This window comes from Topomyia yanbarensis, chromosome 2 (assembly GCF_030247195.1).
Source record: "Topomyia yanbarensis strain Yona2022 chromosome 2, ASM3024719v1, whole genome shotgun sequence".
Classification (NCBI taxonomy): Eukaryota; Metazoa; Arthropoda; class Insecta; order Diptera; family Culicidae; genus Topomyia; species Topomyia yanbarensis.
The window spans coordinates 290,638,941-290,659,487 of record NC_080671.1 but is presented as its reverse complement, the minus strand read 5'-3'; the positions used below and the strand labels follow the sequence as shown (position 1 = coordinate 290,659,487).

Genomic DNA, 20,547 nt, shown 5'->3' with positions numbered 1-20,547 from the left:
GCTCCGTCATCAAATCCGATTCTGTTAGAGTTGGGTTAAGAATGTGATCCAGATAAAACAAAAGCAGAGTAAATAGTACCAGAAATCTATCGTTAGATGGGAGATTTATTTTGGTCATCTAATACTCACCAGAAAGTACGTCTGCCGACAACATCATTTCCGATTGAACTGTCGATTGGTTCCCACTGTCGCGGTACGATAGATGTAGATATCAACTGCATCAAACAGTTTTACATGTCCAATGATTGAATTGAAATGATCGCTCATATCTGGATATTTCTACCACAGAGAATAGACGTCCATCTTCAGCATTCAACTTGTGTAAAATCTCTAACGGTTTCGAAGGTAGTTGGGATATCCAAACCAGGTGCGCTACTGTCGTCATGTTTTTTGTGGCTGAGTTCGACAGAATTGACAGCGGTTATTCCTCTACCCAGTCAAACTAGTCCGGAACCCCTTCGGACTTCCAGCAGGAATTCCAGCTCAAATGCATCAACCGATAGAGTCGGAATCGGTTGTTTTCTTTGAGCAAGATTCCATACTGATTCCATACAAAATATCGCACCGGTTCCAGAATGAATTTGACGGATAGTTGCACTCAAAAAAAAAGTAAACGTTATGCCTATTGATTTTACACATAGATTTTTGCAATTAACGGAGGCATATAGACACTATTTGCTGGCACATAAACCTAATGTGTGTATTTACAGGAAATATTAATCTTACATTCACATTTCATAACTATTAGGCACATAAAACCCCATTCTATAATAATATGCACATATAACTTATGTGTGTGCATACATAGTTTATACAGTTGACACATAGAAAGTATGTTTGCGCGTGATAACAATAGCATTTCTTCTTCATATGAATTTTAAGCGGTTTCAACTAGGGGCAGATCACTCTAAGAATGTATAACAAATTTCCATCAAATTGAAAAAAATGCATTTAATTTCCATTTTTGCATCAGCTTTGCACTGCCCCGCAGAAAAAGTTTGTTTAACAAACGTCCTACGCTGATCCACTTTATTCGACGTTTTGTTAAATGTAGGGCTAGTTTTTCTGTAGGGTTTGCAACAACATTGCACGCAACGCAAAAACATTGCACTCAACGCAAAATACATTATGGATTTCTATTTTGATGGAAATAAATTAATTTATTTTCGCTGATTTTTAAAAATGCATCATAAGTGATCTGCCCCTAGGGTTTGAAGCAAATAAATTTAACGTTTGGATTTATTTCAGTGTGGGATAGGTTGGTGTGGTGGCGCTACCCTCTAAGAACGGTTGGTTTCAAAATCGTTCAATAAAGGACGTTCGTTGGACCAATTTGGACAACGTCCAAATAACCGTTCAACAAATGTCCATCGTTGGACCCGTGTTGAACAATTTTGAAACAATTTTTTGGACGTCTCAGTGGGTAGTGTTTATCGTATATTAATTCAAATGTTTACACACGTTTTTTAAATATTTTTGTTCGATCATGGATGTCTGTTCTCTGTGTTTCTACGATAATCTGCAAAAGAAAGCGGATTGTACATTTCAGCTACAAATACAATAACTCATATTTTGGTTTTTACCATGGTTCCATTCCGACAATCCTATTTTTCGACTGGTTTTCTGTATAGGTGGTTCTGGTTCTTTCACTCCTTTCGAAAAACTAACGGTTTGTTTTGTTTTCAAATCGTTTTTCCCTACGTAACCAGGGTTGCTACAAAAGAGATTATAACTACTAGAGGGAGCAAAGCTCTACTGTCTCCATGTATTCACGGACTGAAACATGGGGTCTCGCTCTAGCATATTGTATCCCATTACTTTGACATGTGTGTAGCCGGGGCAATATGTGTCAAACTAATGGGCCTAACATATGTAAGAGCGAGATGATAAATTTTCAGTGTTAATAGCGACATGCGACCTCTAGTAGTTATAATCTCTTTTGTTGCTACGGAAGGTTATTTGGAAAAAATAACAACAGATTATTCAGTGTTGCAGGTTTCATACATTGTCCAACAAAATATCATATTTGACAGTACGAGTTACCTGAGTCACTGAGGGGTAGTCCCAGTCCGATTTGCGATACAGTTTCAGCACAGAGAACAGACGTCCATCTCCAGCATTCAGCTTGTGTAAAATCTCTAACGGTTTCGAAGGTAGTTGGGATATCCAAACCAGGTGCGCTACTGTCGTCATGTTTTTTGTGGCTGAGTTCGACAGAATTGACAGTGGTTATTCCTCTACCCAGTCAAACTAGTCCGGAACCGGTTCGGACTTCCAGCATAAATTCCAGCTCAAATGCATCAACCGATTGAGACGGAATCGGTTGTTTTCTTTGAGCAAGATTCCATACTGAATCCATTCAGGATTTCGGTTCCGGAATGGATTTGACGGATAGTTGGGATAGGTTGATGTGGCGGCGCTAGTGTTTATCGTATAATAATTCAAATGTTTACACACGTTTTTCAAATATTTTTGTTCGATCATGGATGTCTGTTCTCTGTGGTTTCAGAGTGCAAGTGTCTAGTCGTGTCGTTGCTTTTACCGCCAGTTATCAGTAGATTGAGTGACCCCTTGATTCATACAAAAAATATTTTTTAGCAACACTTCATTGTTTATAGATTTTCAGTTGCTCTATAGCAACCATGTTATCACAGAGAACAGACATCCATGATCGAACAAAAATATTTAAAAAACGTGTGTAAACATTTGAATTAATATACGATAAACACTAGCGCCGCCACACCAACCTATCCCAACTATCCATCAAATCCATTCCGGAACCGGTTCGAAATCCTGAATGGATTCAGTAGGGAATCTTGCTCAAAGAAAACAACCGATTCCGTCTCTATCGGTTGATGCATATGAGCTGGAATTCATGCTGGAAGTCCGAACCGGTTCCGGACTAGTTTGACTGGGTAGAGGAATAACCGCTGTCAATTCTGTCAAACTCAGCCACAAAAAACATGACAACAGTAGCGCATCTGGTTTGGATATCCCAACTACCTTCGAAACCGCTAGAGATTTTACACAAGTTGAATGCTGAAGATGGACGTCTGTTCTCTGTGATGTTATGTTTACAAAACCACCCTCTAAGAACGGTTGGTTTCAAAATCGTCCAATGAAGGGCGTTCGTTGGACCAATTTGGACAACGTCCAAATAACCGTTCAACGAACGTCCATCGTTGGACCCGTGTTGAACGATTTTGAAACAATTTTTTGGACGTCTCAGTGGGCAGCATAGTTACTGAAAACCCGAATTTAATAATGATCTGAACGGGATATCTCCCGATGTGTAGACCCTGGTCAGCTTACATGTTTCACAGATTGTAAACTATTAATGTTGGATCGCTAAGTTCTGACTGTTGTGTTACATTTCTAAATATAATTTAGGATCCTTTTCAGATTTTCTTCGGCATAGCTGGTTTTGATAAATAATTCAACGGAATTAACTGAATAATTTTGCAATGTGGCAAGGCAGCAAGTCCGGAGAACCCTGCTGGGATTGTTTCTGGGGAGTTCTCTGCCATGACTTTCGAAATTTACGCATAGACCAAATCGGCTAGGGACAAATTGAGGACACGAATCAAATGTTAAAGCTCCTCTAGTGATTGGGTTAGGGAAATCTTAAAAGCGATTTGTTTGAAAAATAGAAGATCATTAAAAAGTTGTGCTAGATGGAATACAAAAACAGAAAGGAGACGATAATCTGGCAAAAAATTTGCAACTGTCGGCTTAAAACAAAGCTTTGCATCTTCAAAAAAAAGATGGACACGAAGCTGTGTAAGAAAAGGGCCTGTAGAAATGTATACTACCGTCCATTGAGGCTCACAAAGATCCAATGAATTTCTTGCTAAATTTAACAAGCGAACATTACATCCGTGAAGTGGACTCTGCATACAGTGAATTAAACTGAATTCTGCTTACACGGATATTGATCCATCTAAATCCCATCTAATTGAAGTATTGGGGAATTATCAAGCGGAAGTAATAGACAACTGGAAAGACGAGTCATGACGCTGAGGTTGACAGGCATGTATCTGCTTTCGAATTGAATGTGCAAGAATAATTTTCTTTTCTCGTCTTCGATCTAGCACCTTTTTTTTTAAGACTGCACGTATCGAGTCGTAACTTTTGCCACTGAAACACGTATATATTTCAAACACACAGCTGTCACAACTCTTTAATTTGGCCAATAGATGTTAATGAATAAATAATGTTTTTTAATAAAAGAGCTTTTGGGGTATGCATGCATGTTACTTAAACTTTATTGACAAAAAGCGCTAGAAGGAAATAATAAAGCTTCATCTTCTCGAAATTAGCTTGATTTCAAAAATATTTTGAATTTGTCTACACAGAGAACAGACATCCATGATCGAACAAAAATATTTTAAAAATGTGTGTAAACATTTGAATTAATATACGATAAACACCAGCGCAGCCAAACCAACCTATCCCAACTATCCGTCAAATCCATTCCGGAACCAGTTCGAAATCCTGGATGGATTCAGTATGGAATCTTGCTCAAAGAAAACAACCGATTCTGACTCTATCGGTTCATGCATTTGAGCTGGGATTCATACTGGAGGTCCGAACCGGTTCCGGACTAGTTTGACTGGGTAGTTGAACTCAGTCACAAAAACATGACGACAGTAGCGCACCTGGTTTGGATATGCCAACTACCTTCGAAACCGTTAGAGATTTTAAACAAGTTGAATACTGAAGATGGACGTCTGTTCTCTGTGATGTCTAGGTTTGAAACTAAAATGAAGAACATTTGAAGTAAAAAAGGACGCTTCCCAAAATTGTCGGAATTAAGGACTTGTCCTTCAAAATAAGGACAGTTGGTAGCCCTATTTAGGCGTCATCACGAGATATATGGTGATATATCACAGAGAACAGACGTCCATCTTCAGCATTCAACTTGTGTAAAATCTCTAACGGTTTCGAAAGTAGTTGGGATATCCCAACCAGATGCGCTACTGTCGTCATGTTTTTTTTTGGCTGAGTTTGACAGAATTGACAGCGGTTATTCCTCTACCCAGTCAAACTAGTCCGGAATCGGTTCGGACTTCCAGCATGAATTCCAGCTCATATGCATCAACCGATTGAGACGGAATCGGTTGTTTTCTTTGAGCAAGATTCCCTACTGAATCCATTAAGGATTTCGAACCGGTTCCGGAATGGATTTCACGGATAGTTGGGATAGGTTAGTGTGGCGGCGCTAGTGTTTATCGTATATTAATTCAAATGTTTACACACGTTTTTTAAATATTTTTGTTCGATCATGGATGTCTGTTCTCTGTGATGATATTGCGACTTAGGCCCTAATCACAGAGAACAGACGTCCATCTTCAACATTCAACTTGTGTAAAATCTCTAACGGTTTCGAAGGTAGTTGGGATATCCAAATCAGGTGGGCTACTGTCGTCATGTTTTTTATGACTGAGTTTGACAGAATTGACAGCGGTTATTCCTCTACCTAGTCAAACTAGTCCGGAACCGGTTCGGACTTCCAGCAGGAATTCCAGCTCAAATGCATCAACCGATAGAGTCGGAATCGGTTGTTTTCTTTGAGCAAGATTCCATACTGATTCAATTCAAAATATCGAACCGGTTCCGGAATAGATTTGACGGATAGTTGGGATAGGTTGGTGTGGCGGCGCTAGTGTTTATCGTATATTAATTCAAATGTTTACACACGTTTTTTAAATATTTTTGTTCGATCATGGATGTCTGTTCTCTTTGGTAATACCCAGTTAAGCTCAGCCGGAAATGAACTGGAATTCAGGCTGGTTCCAGTTCGTATTCCGGCTCCAGGGACACAACCGATTCTAGATAGAATCGGTTGTGTCATTGGAGCCGGAATGCGAACTGGAACCAGCCAGAATTCCAGTTTATTTCCGGCTCAACAAATTGTATTTATCAAAAGTACCCAGTAAGACTCATTCCAGAACCGGTTGGGATTTCTGAATCCCAGTTAAACTCATTCCGGAACCGGTTCGTATTTCTGAATGGAGTCATTATGGATCCCCTCTAAAAACGGTTGGTTTCAAAATTGTCCAATGAAGGACGTTCGTTGGACGAATTTGGACAACGTCCAAATAACCGTTCAACAAACGTCTATCGTTGGACCCGTGTTGAACGATTTTGAAACAATTTTTTGGACGTCTCAGTGGGTCAGAGATGCCAGGTACTTGTTGCAAATGACTGCAATAATAATTTTAAAAGTCTGGGAAGAACAAAAATGTCAGGAAAGCTAGTGTAATTAAAAGCCTTTAAATTCAAAAATCTGTAAATATCTGCGACCAAACTAAAAAATCTGCAAATGTCTGCAACCAAACTAAAAAACGGAAAAATTGTTATTTAAAACCAAAATTTGTTTATTTTTACTAAATTTTTTTCTGCGTGTACAAAACCATCTGACAACGCTGCTCTAAAGTGAAAAGTGCTCTTCAAACATCGATGACATCTTTTTTGTTTTTTTCCTGTTTTCTCTACCTATCTGTTAAGCGGCCCTTACACGTTCAATATTTTTGTCAATTCCAGTATTGACGATATTGTTACAATATTTCAGTCCCGTTTGAAATCCACATCGTCAATAAAAAAATTTCCATTACACGTACAATACTTTTGTCAATACTCTCTAGTATTGACAAAAATATTGAACGTGTAAGGGCTGCTTTATGTATTTCATCCTGCCAAGGAATCCAAAAACATCAGCTGTCTCCCGTTTCCAGAGAGTTCGCCGACCAGTTTTGCATTCAAACTGAAGAAAAAATTACAGTTTAACTTCACCAGGCACAATCATCAGAATGAGATGCAGGAAAATATTTTCATTTTACCGTTCAGTATGAGAAACATTTTACAAATGATAATCGTGTATGCCCAAAAGGTATTTGTGCGGATCTGCGAATCCGGTTTTTGTGTAATAATTCAACCAAAGGTTATAATGTAGCAGCGGTGAAGAGTAATTACAATCATACGGCTTCATCCCACCCCGGCAGCAGATGAGCGCTGGCGAATGTTCTCAGCCACCTGGAGGAGGAGGTTCAGCGCGGGAGAAATGTTACCAGACATCGCCGATCTAGTGTCTGGACTTTTTTGATAATTTCATAGAGATTGGGTGTGCAGATTGGCGGTTGGAGTTCTGGGAGGGAACGACTGGTAACTTTAAGGTAAATTGTATGGAGTCGCTTGTTTTTTATTACAAGTATTGACGGACGTTTCATTGCAGGGTATATATCTCGACAAACATATGATTACGGCCTAAAAGCCAACTGTCAAAATCCGCTTTGAATGGAAATTCCGGACAAACCGTTACACGCCAATCACAGATGTTGGTAGTAAATGAAAGAGAAAAGTTTTATCTTTCATAAACTGTTGTGAACTGTGTTCGACTAGTAACGGTTTGTCTAGAATTTCCATTCAAAGTAGATTTTGACAGTTGGCTTTTAGGCCGTAATCATATGTTTGTCGAGATATGAAGCCGAAAACACCCACAACAATGAGGTAACTAACATAAAGCTTGCCGGTGACAAAGTGATATTCGCACTGTTGAGTGGACGAATCGATTCTCTGAGACTGGAAACGTACACGCAAGGTTGTCAGATCGATTGGGGTTTTACGTCTGCATATGGGTGAAGTAAGTTCTATGTTTGAAGCAATTTTTTAAGCTCACCTAGGGCGCAGAACAGACAGATTTTACTTGTTATTTTAAAATACTGTATATTCTAAGTCATTTAATTTTCAGTCTGCAATAAGTATGTCATCAAGTGCCTTAATTCTTATTCTTTTTTAGCCCACGTACGCACCGGTTCGGCAGGAAGCATTAGTTTATTTCAGCAATCCGTCCACAACGTTGCCAGCTCAACATAACGCATCCGAGGAGGAGCTTCGATGTATTCTGGAGTTTCACCAGCAGGGTTACCGGTGACATGTTTGGATGTGGCGGGCGGTACAGTCATGACTTGCAGCCAGGGCCACACTGTTAAAGTGTTCCGACTCGATAGCCACCTATTGCAGTTCACCCTAAAAGGCCATTGCGGTCCTATCACATGTATTTTCATAGACCAGTGGCAGGCCGAGATGGGCGCATCTGGTCGCCAGGATGGTGTGCTATGTGTGTGGGGCTTGAACTAGAACAGCTCCTACAAGACAATGGTTACGAGAGTGTTCAGCAGGCCGTTGGTAAGAAACTGGATAATTTTATAGTGTCGATTTTTGATAACAGGGCCATTTAATGGCGCCGCAATTAAATATAGAAAGTTACTAAATACATTTTGATAATAAACAAGACTTCTATTTACATTGCTTTCAATCAGATAATTTATGTTAGAACTTGCTTTTCCTCTTCTATTTTCCCATTACCGCCTCCAGTGACCGCGTGGATGCTTTCGGTCACGGTAGAATCCTTAATTTTTTCGCCTGCTACCATTCCTTGACCTTTCGTAGCTTCTTGTGTCCCATCAAATGACTATGTTCAACGAATCTTTTTCCACACTATTCACAGCCATGGGGTCGTTCGCCAACATGCCTGCGATTATGCTGGGTCAAATGTGCTCTTCGAAGAAACTCCTGCCCGCAGAGGTAACATTTGTACGCGCGTTCGTTTGTATGGATTTGCATGTGCCGAGTCATGTGAGAATATTTTTTAAACGCGCCACCACAGACTTCACATCTGAATTCTCGATCTTTGCTGTGGATAAGTTTGTGCTGCGTAAGTTCTTTAGATTCAAGAAAGTTTCTACCACAGATGTCGCAACTAAATATTTGATCCGCAAGATTCATATCGATGTGAACACGCTGGTGACGTTTCAAACTGCTGCTTTCCACGTAGCCTTTGCCACAGATATCACACTTATACGGACGCTCGCCAGTATGCATGTGCATGTGGCGAGTGAGTTCAGCACTAGTTATGAATTCTTTGCCACAAATATCGCACTCTCCGAAAAACGGGTTCTCAAAAAATCTAACTTATTTTCGAAGCATATGAATTCATGAAGCGGAATAAGCATATCATAACAACTTACCGTTCACCTATCTCCACCTTACCGTCCTATCACATGTATTTTCATACACCTGTGGCAGGCCGAGATGGGCGCATCTAGTTGCCATTGCCAGGATGGTGTGCTATGTGTGTGGGACACATTTAGGTTCACTAGTCGTATGGGACGACAATACTGGATATGTAGCTCGGGAAGTCAGGCTTGACTGTTCCAATTCACAACTAAGTCCGAAGATTATGCTACCTGCCAGTGGTTCGGTAATTTGTGACTACGGAAATCAAATGTGAATCGTTCGTTTCCCACCTGTGGCGGCGGAAAAGTGGTTCGGTCCGGGGAATCGTAATGGGCCAGCTAAAAAAAACAAATGTACAGCAGCAGCCTCTGAACGAAGCCATTGCTAGCACGAGTCTTTGATTTGGAAGGATAGTTGCTGAGGACCATTCTCACAATAGTATAAAAGTTCTAATTTCTAACCTCAAAAAACAGACAACAATAAAATGTATTTCTTTCAGAGTTGATAATATCCATTACATGATAAAATGCGCTGATGGGTTAGGCTTTGGATTCGGCTATATTCCATCGTCATTGAAGCTAGATCATAGAATCATGTTAATTTGACAGACTGCAAGTGTTATTAGTAGCACAAACAGCTAGCAGCCCAGCTAGTATTGTTCTTTCTGCTTGCAACCAACCTGGTTATATTGATGTCAATGCTAAATTCGCTGTTACAACTGTATGGTCGCTATACTGTCCCATTTGTTATGGGATTCGCTATTAACATGGGACAGTTATGCTTAGAGCACCAGATTCTAAGAGCGACCAATTTTGGCCAATCACTGGAGACAAAATCACGCGAAACAATTAATAAATTAAATTATTGCTGAGTAATTTTTGTTGTATATGAATAAAACATATCTATTTTCTCGTTACCTATGGCTAAATAACCATTAGAAAGGTTATGAGTTTATGTTGTCGCATTTTATAATCATTTATACTACTTTCAAGCGATCGATTTTCAAGATACGGCTCGCACTTTAACCACCCCTTCACCGCGCCATCAAAATATAAATAAGTCATACTCCTAATGAACTAATATTTATTAAAACATTTACTAAATAAAAACATAGACCTGATAGTTTGTTTGCAAAAAAACACCGAAGCACAGTGAGTTTGTGTTAAAACTCTATCTTTGATTCTAGTGCTGCAGGATTTTGCCAACATTTATATTATTTTTATTCAAAAAAAGTATTACGTGTACACTATGTATATGGACTTCTAAATTTGGTAATTGTTACGAATCACACTCGGCCTAGCCTTGGGTACAAGATAATAACTACTTGATCTCCCACGAGCATGGTCCTGCCGGAGTGTTTGCCTTGCCCGATACCGGGGCAGCCTGTCCTAGCGAGGCTGCCTCTTGTGAATCGGAACCGCTGAACATTCCGATGAGGGTATGTCCAACGGTATTACCGACGGAGCCGATCGCTACACTACCCGCAGTAGCTGCGATTTGAGCAATTAATCCAAATGCCTGATGGGAAGCTACCATTGGTGCAGCGACAGCCGAGTGTGACGCAGGCTGGACCATCGGCTAACTCGATTCCGGCGAGGTGGAGCGGCTGCAATTGGTGCGGACCTATGAAGCGATGTATATAATTTCAAGGACATTTGCAACGCAATTACCAGAGATCATCAAAATGTTTCGTGGCTAACGCTGTAATTCAGCAAAAAAAAAACAAAAGTTAAATTGATCGCAACAAATAAAATCGCTTTCTTCAACGCATCGTGGACAAGAAAAATCCAAATGCCAAATTTAACGGAACATTGCCTGATGACGTGTATCGATTTTGTTGGCTATTTTCGGCAAATTTGAGACTAAGAGAAACGAAAGCAATGAAATTGAAAGACGGATAGGTATTCTAGAGCGAATCAGTTATAAACTTAGAACGGAAAACTAGAACTAGGCAGGCTCATATGGGCATGATCGAAAGGAAATGTGAAGAATTTTTTGCCTTCTGCATAGTAGGAGTTGGGCGTTCCACCCAACGCCCAACTCCTACTATGCAGAAGGCAAAAAATTCTTCACATTTCCTTTCGATCATGCCCATATGAGCCTGCCTAGTTCTAGTTTTCCGTTCTAAGTTTATAACTGATTCGCTCTAGAATACCTATCCGTCTTTCAATTTCATTGCTTTCGTTTCTCTTAGTCTCAAATTTGCCGAAAATAGCCAACAAAATCGATACAGTAGAACCTTGCGGCAATTAAAACATAGTAACATTGCCTGATGACGTCAAATAAAAATGAAAGCCTAGCGAGCTTGTTAATACAAGATATTCGCATTTAAAAGCGAACCAAATCAAGTTTCTCATACTGTGGTCGAAAACAAAAAATTTCAAGTCTATGTAAACAAGCTCTGCGAACTGTCAAAAAAGTGAGGTTAAACATTTTCATCCAATGTTCATACAGCGAGAGGTTCATTTTAGTTTGTTTACATTGCTAATGAATTTTGTACTGCGATTCACCACTTCATTCACCGCGTTGCCAAGAACTTAAGTGAAAATATTCAAAGCAGTGCTGCCCAAACGCACATTTTAAGTCCCACCATTCTTGCTGAGGTGAAAAAAATATTCAACATTCTTGCATATTTCAAATTTTAAATCATTAAAAAATCATGATAGCTCCTAAAAACCTCATTTTTACGGAAATGTTCTTATAAATGTGTAATCTTTCGATTAAAAATAAGAAAAACAGGTGTTAGGTCAGACGAGAAAGGTCTATTGTCTGGATGACCGAAATCTTTAGGAAAAGGTGCAGTCCTCGCCGAGGGGTTTATTTATTGCATTTTATTAATGAAACATATATGTGTGTTAGCAAATATATCGGCTTGATGTTCAGCATAGACCGGTTTGACGCTATTCAATTTGAATCTGAGTTTCCAGAAGCTTGGACGGCTGGAACTTCCCAGTTAAACTCATTCCGGAACCGGTTCGGATTTCTTAATGGAGTCATTATGGATTCCAAATCAAATGAAACAACCGATTGCGACTCAGAATCGGTTGTTGCATTTGATTTGGAATCCATACTGACTTCATTCAGGATTCCGAATCAAATTCCGAATGGTTTCACCGGGTTGTAGCTGATGAAGATTCGAGTAAAAATGATTGACTTTCAGCATGTTGTGTTTCCAGCTTTCTCCAAAAGTGATTTATGAATCAAGGATGCATTCTTGAAACTTATTTATTTTTCAAATTGTCTGGATAAATCTATACATTCCCTGAAATCTGGATCAGACAAAAATAAATCTGTAGGTCTGTTCCAATACCAGGAGAAACTGGAAGTACTCCGGAGAAAATCGTTTCTGTACTCTCTTCTTCTCTTTTTTCTCCTTCTGGTAGCAAACCGGAGTAAAAAGGAGCAAAGATTTGACCCGGTCAGCGTGGCAAGCAGAAAGTTAGCAAAAGTTGAACAAAGAGAAATTGATTCTGGCAGAGTTTCAGCGAGCATTTTGCGCGATTTATGCGAGAATTCTGGCAACGAATTCGCTCAAATGCTACAACCGTTTCTGACAGAAGCGGTTAACCCAACCAATGCTGCTCACTTTTATCACAGAGAACAGACGTCCATCTTCAGCATTCAACTTGTGTAAAATCTCTAACGGTTTCGAAAGTAGTTTGGATATCTAAACCAGGTGCGCTACTGTCGTCATGTTTTTTTGTGGCTGAGTGCGACAGAATTGACAGCGGTTATTCCTCTACCCAGTCAAACTAGTCCGGAACCGATTCGGACTTCCAGCATGAATTCCAGCTCAAATGCGTCAACCGATAGAGTCGGAATCGGTTGTTTTCTTTGAGCTAGATTCCATGCTGAATCCATCCAGGATTTCGAACCGGTTCCGGAATGGATTTGACGGATAGTTGGGATAGGTTGGTGTGGCGGCGCAAGTGTTTTTCGTATATTAATTCAAATGTTTACACACGTTTTTTAAATATTTTTGTTCGATCATGGATGTCTGTTTTCTGTGCTTTTATCCAGAATCGAGCCAGAAATGTACGGCCAAGATCTCTGCACGCTTCCTACCACATCTTTGTCAGATGTTTTGCGCGATTCGTGCTAAATTCTACCAGGTAGGAATTGACAGGATCTTTGTACAGTTTATGTCCGAGTTATGCCAGGGTATTGCTCGGTTCCTGTCAAAGCTTGCCAGAAAACGCGAGCGAAACCGAGTTTGCCCTAGCTCAACTAACCCGACAAGATACGCGCAGCACTCTGACAGGGCCGCCAAACCAAGACTTACAGAAATCTAGCAGAGCGGTCTTTGCCAGAAAATTTGCTCACTGGGGACTTCCGTGTACTGGAACAAACCTTGTATGTCTGGACTAGAGTCTGTATACAATATAGAGTTCCGTACAGAGGAATGCGCAACACTGCGTGGAATACAGACTATTTATGTTTTTCTGGCAACCGGAATATTTGCTGAAACTTTCAGTGACTTTGATCAAATCACAAAATAAATTCATACTGAATGAAAAATTAAGCAACTTTATCGTGGCAAACGGAACATCCCAGCGAAAACCATTTCAAACATTATTTCATCTGATTTATTGAATGCTATTTAATCAATGAATAACGTGTTTAAATTTATTCAAAGAATTTGAGTCATCGCAGGACTCAGGTTATTTTAAGCGGATTTTTCAAGTTATTTTAAGCGGAAACCATGTCACTGTGACAGAACAATAATAACCATTTGCAGTGAAGTCCAATGTTATACTATAATACCAAAACAAGACTTTTGCAGTAACTTGGATTGGCTATTCGTTGATTTTTATTTTTTTAATGTTATTTAACAAATCATTTTATTCCACGCATTTCACAAATTCCTTCATTATCTTATAAGTTGGACGATATAAAATGGTTAATGAACTTAACCGAAGGCATCAGTAAATCAAACAAATCAAATCAGATCAGATCAAAAAGAGTATAATGAACAGATGGAAGAAAAAGTAAACCAGGTAGTACCAAACATAGTCTTGGCCTAAAATGTCTTCCTTTTTTCAGGTGGATCTTGTGGAGTTGGAGTATTCTGAAGATTTTTGACGATAGCGTGTTCGATACTCAGAACGTAATCTAGTGTACCACATTGCAGGATACATTCTTAAGAGAGCTGGATGTTGTTGGCTCGAATCAAAACTTGTCGAAAGTAAACAAAGTTCGTTTTATATCGTCAAACTGGCGCCCAGGTGGTGAAATTGTTAGAATTCAACAGGGTGCTGGAGCGACTAGTTAGAATCGCTTTTGTTACTGGTGCCTGAAAACGAATTAGAACCAGCTAGACTTCCGGCTCCTCGGTTGAACTTTACTAGGTTCCGGTAACCATCCGATACCCTTCAGGAACCTCTGTTTAAGGGGTACCATTTCGATGCGGCTTAGACGCATAACCGAGGCCTAGGAACCGAAGCGGCGCAAAGCCGTATTTGTTTTTTTTATCGCGCTGGAGAGAAATTTTCGGGACGTCACGAGTCTCGTCACTTGTAATGAAAACGTTTCATCAAACCTGGCAACACTTATGAAATCACTTACCATAAATATCTTTGAAGAAGAATGTCAAAAGAGATTATAGGTTTGTTCCAGTACCATGAGAAACTGGAAGTACTCCGGAGCAAACAGGGAGAAAAGCGTTCCTGTATTGTCTTCTCTTCTTTTTCATCTTCTGGTAGCAAATCGGAGTGAAAAGGAGCAAAATTTTTTTGCTCCGGAGCAACAGGGAGTGACTTCTGTGTACTGGAACAAACCTTATAATTACTAGAGGGAGCAAAGCGCTACTGTCTCCATGTATTCACGGACTGTAACATGGGGTCTCGCTCTAGCATATTGTATCCCATTACTTTGACATGTCTGTACACGGGGCAATATGTGTCAAACTAATGGGCCTAGCATATGTAAGAGCGAGATGATAAATTTTCAGTGTTAACAGCGACATGCGACCTCTAGTAGTTATAATCTCTTTTAGAATGTCACAATACGCGCAATTAGATAATAGTGTTTTGTAACGCTCCGTTCGTGAATTTATCAACTACACAAAAAGGGAAAATAAGCCTGATAGTCGTTCAATGGCACTGTAGAGGTTCGGTGAATCAATTAAAATATGCATTCATCACGTTCTTGTTAACTTGCTGATTTTTGTAAGCAATATAAGAAATGGGAAAAGGTAAATATATAAACAAATAGTTTTTCACTCCTATTATTGTAATATTTTCCCTTCCAATAACAATACTCCCCTTGCGAGCACGCATGAGGGCATTGCTGAAGAAGTATGTTTGTTTACTTTGCACGATAGGTAGCCGGTAGCATGTTTGATTGGTAGATTTGGCTTCATTCTGTGCGAGCCTTTATATAAGTAAACAACGCCTTTGGTCTGGACGAGACTTATGGCGATTTCGCTTGAACCTGAAACTGAGTCAGGTTCTAACCCCAACCGCTGTCAGTTCATACATTTTGACAGCAGTTGGGGTTAGGAACTGACTCAGTTTCGCCTCAAACGAAAACCACATTAAAAATCTGGAAGAATCCAGATAAATCTGGAAGGTTGGCACCGCTGGTCAGTTCATACATTTTGACAGCAGTTGGGGTTAGGAACTGACTCAGTTTTGCCTCAAACAAAAACCACGTTAGTTATATGGGTATTTCAAGCATGATTTTTGAAAACACCGTAACTAACAAATGTAAACAAACTGAGAGTATCACTCCCCCGCATTCTACGCATCTTAATGTACATACTGACAAACTTTCGTTTCATTATTCGGTAATGCAGCTGAAAAATGCGCAGTCGAAATAATGACGAACAAACAACTGACACATCAACAGTGCATAAATACAGTTTCGTCATGTTAGTAACGTTAGGTTTGGTACTGCTGCAAAACTTACGTTATTTTAATTTAATCGGTTTTTGTAACTAAATCATTAAAATATACTACAATCTTTCTACTAAAATGCTCAATATAGGTAATGTTTCTATAAGGGGAACAAGAGCACGGAGTTCCCTAATTCTAGCCAATATTTTAGAGAAAAAGAATGCAAGTTATGTTATTCTAAGCACCATTGATGCACTTTCAGCACATTTTTATTTTCGATTCTCTAAATCTATCCTACAGTAGATCAAATCTAAATACTTGTGACAATGCGAGCAAAAATGATATATTAAAATCGACTAATTAAAAATGTCGAAAGTGTCAGAGTGATGCTCAGAATAACGTAACCTTTATTTCTCTTCAACACACAGCTCAAAAGTGACAAACTACAAATGTTGGTTGTCCTCATTGGCATACTGCCTCAGCGGAACAGTTCAGTCATAGAATTGATTAAAAAATGATAAGATTACGTCGCTGTTGTGCTATCTTATGACAAACGCCATTTTGGGGTAAACTGAGTTAGATATGCAACATTACTAATCTGAAAATTCTCTACAAAATGGCGTTTTCAGAATTTTAAAAATTTGCTTGGTTACTGAGATATAGCGAAAAAAGTGATAAGAAATTGTCAGTTTTTTGCTTTAAATCACTTTATCTTGGGATTCGCTTAAGTAATGTAGAAGTTTTAGATGTTTTTATATGTAAAAATGTCTGAGGAACACAATGGCATAATAATTTTTAAAATAAAAATACATGTATTGCGAGAAATATGCAGTTTTGCTTTTAAATTGGCAATATTTCATGTTTGGCAACACTGAAATTAAAAATTACTATTTTTTCTAGATTGCTTGCTCAATTTCCTTCAAAATGCATCTCATCGATTGTTTCTAGGCCGAATAAAGCCGAAGATAATAAAAGTTAATAATTGATGCTTTTTTTCTATGGAAAATTTTCCATGCACAATTATGACACGCCATACAAATTTTGTCATCAATACACGCCTACGACACGTATAAGTGCGACTTTTGTTTACATTTATAGTGAAAACTCGCAATATAGTCAACCGAGCTTCGTGATATTTGAGAGTTTAGTACAGAATAGATAGAAGCATTAATTGTCTTCTTTGAATTGTTTTTACCGTTTATAAGTTTCAAGATATTCAATCTCAAACTTTAAAAATCGTTTTTCTCGAAATGTGCTAAATGGCGCTTGTCATAAGATAGCACAACAGCGACGATTAGTCACCACAATTGACGAAACTGAAATAACGTAAGTGCAACAAAGATACCAAAACTAACGAAAGTAAAACGACGAAACTGTGAGCGTGATACTAATAACATCGTAACTTTAATTTTTCTTCAATCCGCTCTTTTAAATGTCTTGATCGCGAATGTTCGCTCCATTCAATGAAAAGACATCTTTGGTGAGCATTTTAGCTGAATAATTGGTGTAAAAATCGGTATGGCTTTCAACTCATTCATGCCCATGTTGTTTGTGGACAACAACGTTTTTAAACAGCTATAACTTTTAATTGAGGCGAGATTTGCTCACAAAAACAAGTAAGGCTCATTAATGTGATTATTGCCTTTAATTTGAGTATTAACAGTTACAAGGATCAGCTCTAGAACTGAAGTTATTGCAATTAGTCTGATTGGATTCCGATGGAGCAGTGCTGCCAGGGATAGTTTACGTTGACGACGGAAAATGATTTTTTCGTATATCTTCGTTATGGTGCAATAATATTGAAAACTGATAAAACTTATCAATTTAGACTGTCGTTGGCTACGTTTTCTACGTAATTGGACTATTGTCATTATTCTAGGAGAATTGCTTTGAGCATTACAAGGTAAAAATTGACCAGCTTCTAGCACTGCCATGGAAGCACCTATCTTTATGAAAATCAAAGAGAATAGTGAAAGAGACGCAGAGTGAAAATCAGTCAAAACGGCAACACTCCCTTTACGATGATTTCAACACTAGAATTTGGCAACCGTTTCCAAAGGCAGCACTTTCAAAGAGAATAGGAAAAGAGACGAATAGTGTGAAGCCAAAAATACCTTATTGAGCAAACCAATCGTGCAATGTAAATAAACATTACTCATGCCTGAGTTGGAGGAGATAAGTATTGTAAATCTATCAAAAAAAAATTTGAATTTTCGTCAGAATTTAGTGCAATCGTGATTGTAAGGTGCATTCTAGAGTCTATGTATGAGTAAAAACAAGTTTTAGAATTATTTCATCTCTTTGTTTCGAAATGCACATCGTTTGATAAACAAATCCAACGATCGACAAAAGGTTTGTTTTCAAAATATAATAGGAGTCATTTAAAGTGCTGCCTTTGGAAACGGTTGCCAAATTCTAGTGTTGAAATCATCGTAAAGGGAGTGTTGCCGTTTTGACTGATTTTCACTCTGCGTCTCTTTCACTATTCTCTTTGAGCACTTTAAATGACTCCTATTATATTTTGAAAACAAACCTTTTGTCGATCGTTGGATTTGTTTATCAAACGATGCGCATTTTGAAACAAAGAGATGAAATAATTCTAAAACTTGTTTTTACTCATACATAGACTCTAGAATGCACCTTACAATCACGATTGCACTAAATTCTGACGAAAATTCAATTTTTTTTTTTGATAGATTTACAATACTTATCTCCTCCAACTCAGACATGAGTAATGTTTATTTACATTGCACGATTGGTCTGCTCAATAAGGTATTTTTGGCTTCACACTATTCGTCTCTTTTCCTATTCTCTTTGATGAAAATAGGCTTTTCGTGTTTCTTGACCCAACCGTTTTCACGGAAAAATAGTTTTGAAACCCTACATGCACTAGAAAAAAGTTGGGCATGAAAGGGTTAAATAACATTTAAAACAAAACTTCGAAAATGTCATCGCCGTTTTCTCTGTTTGTGTCAAATGCGAGTTTCGCTGTTTTCAAAAATCATGCTTGATTTCTTTCTTTGGAAACTCCTGAATTGAAACGATGGCAAAAGATCCGTCATTTTCGAACCAAAAAGTGTGGAAACCTGAGTGTAAGATTACCATTCTCCGAAGTAATAAGGGTGTGTTCAATCAAATCTATTTTAATCCTTGTATAGTATATAAAATTCAACTGGAAGCTCCCACACCCAAAGCAATTATGTGCGAAGCCTTAAACGAAGCTCAACCAGATTTCTACGGCTGTGAATACCATGGCACAATGAATCACAAAGATTGTGATGCCATACTTTGCGACAAGCCGGATGGATCATACTTGATACGACAAAGCCCAGGAGCTGAGGATTACTGGACCCTAAGTCTACGATTTTGTCGGAAGACGAAACATTTCAAAATTTTTTATACGATGGATAAGGGTCATTTTCTGAGGGAAAATTTTAAAAAATTTGACAGTGTTCATGATTTGGTGGCAGATGGACTTGTAGACTTTTACATGCGTATGCATGCTGGACCAATAATCCAGCAAATGATGTGTCAAACAAAAAACTGCTATGAACAAAGCCCATATATGACTCTGAATAGACGTAAATTACGAGCTTTGTCTGATGAGCTTCGAAAGTCTTCCAAACTATCTATGCTGAATGATAATAGCCCATCAATGAATGCTAGCGAAACAGATTGTTATAATATAGTCGCAAAAACTAACGACGATATATTACCTGAAATTTATGAGAAGAATCACGTTTTTAAAACGCACACCTTCAAAGGACTGAATTGGTGTGAATTCTGTGCGAATTTTCTCTGGGGGTTTACATCACAAGGTGTAAAATGCGAAGGTTTGTATGACCGTAACTGAGTAACACTTTTTGGTGAGGAGTTTCTAGTTTTACCTGTCCATTTAGATTGTAGCTTTGTAGCGCATATAAAGTGTTCTGAATTGGTGCCATCAAAATGTGTCCCAGACCTTAAACGACTTCGTGGAATTTTTGGTGTAGACCTAACAACGCTGGTTACAGCTCACAAGTGTAAAATACCTTTCATTGTGAGAAAATGTGTCGAAGAAGTAGAACGACACGGCATGTTACAAGAAGGTATTTACCGAATTTCTGGATTCGCTGACGAAATTGAAGCATTGAAGATGGCGCTCGATAAGGATGGAGAAAAGGCTGACATGTCCGCACTTGCGTATAGTAATATTAATGTAATCTCTGGAGTGCTGAAACTGTATTTACGGCTGCTTCCAGTTCCTTTGGTCACATTTCATGCCTATCCGTCCTTTATACAATCAATGAGTAATTAGATAAATTATCTTTCCACCACTTTTCTAATGTTTTCTTATTTTATAGCCTATAAGATGGTTGGAGAACAAGTGATTTCACTTCGCGAAGCAGTAAAACAATTACCAGTGGCCCATTTTAACTGTTTGAAGTATATACTCCAACATCTGAATCGAATAGCTTCACATCACACCTTCAACAAAATGAATGAGCCAAATCTTGCAACCGTTTTTGCACCAACATTAATAGCCACTCCACCACACATGACCGATTTATCTCAAGAAATCAATATGTTGACAGCTATGATAACACATTGTAAAGCTATTTTCCTTTGAAAGGAAATTACTAAATGATTGAGTATTTTGCTAGAGGTAGGTTAATGATTTTAATAAAACGTATCGATATCTCTGTTATCTCGA

At 38.6% G+C, this 20,547-nt stretch overlaps 3 protein-coding genes across 3 annotated transcripts in view; 2 read left to right on the top strand and 1 right to left on the bottom strand.

Annotated features, from left to right (window-relative positions):
* Positions 1-14,078, top strand: part of LOC131683259 (uncharacterized) — a 116,590-nt gene extending 102,512 nt beyond the window's left edge. The window contains exon 3 of the transcript XR_009304456.1: positions 14,062-14,078. The gene's annotated coding sequence lies outside the window, so the exon portion shown is untranslated. The remainder of the gene's footprint in view (positions 1-14,061) is intronic.
* LOC131680423 (hemiasterlin resistant protein 1-like) lies at positions 10,339-10,593 on the bottom strand. Its single transcript, XM_058961139.1, has one exon. It carries the CDS (start codon positions 10,591-10,593, stop codon positions 10,339-10,341), a length of 255 nt encoding a protein of 84 aa, XP_058817122.1.
* Positions 14,079-18,759: 4,681 nt separating the features above from the next.
* On the top strand, positions 18,760-20,547 carry LOC131683255 (beta-chimaerin). The gene is made up of 4 exons (XM_058965085.1): positions 18,760-18,946; positions 19,013-19,687; positions 19,754-20,143; positions 20,198-20,547. The coding sequence occupies exons 1-4, from the start codon at positions 18,898-18,900 to the stop codon at positions 20,461-20,463; spliced, it is 1,380 nt and encodes a 459-aa protein (XP_058821068.1). The 5' UTR covers positions 18,760-18,897; the 3' UTR covers positions 20,464-20,547.

Coding starts and splice junctions, on each gene's coding strand:
- LOC131683255 (XM_058965085.1), top strand. CDS start 18,898: ATGGCAAAAGATCCGTCATTTTCGAACCAAAAAGTGTGGAAACCTGAG. Junction 18,947..19,012: donor AAAAGTGTGGAAACCTGAGT/GTAAGATTACCA, acceptor ATCCTTGTATAG/TATATAAAATTCAACTGGAA. Junction 19,688..19,753: donor ACAAGGTGTAAAATGCGAAG/GTTTGTATGACC, acceptor CTGTCCATTTAG/ATTGTAGCTTTGTAGCGCAT.
- LOC131680423 (XM_058961139.1), bottom strand. CDS start 10,593: ATGGTCCAGCCTGCGTCACACTCGGCTGTCGCTGCACCAATGGTAGCT.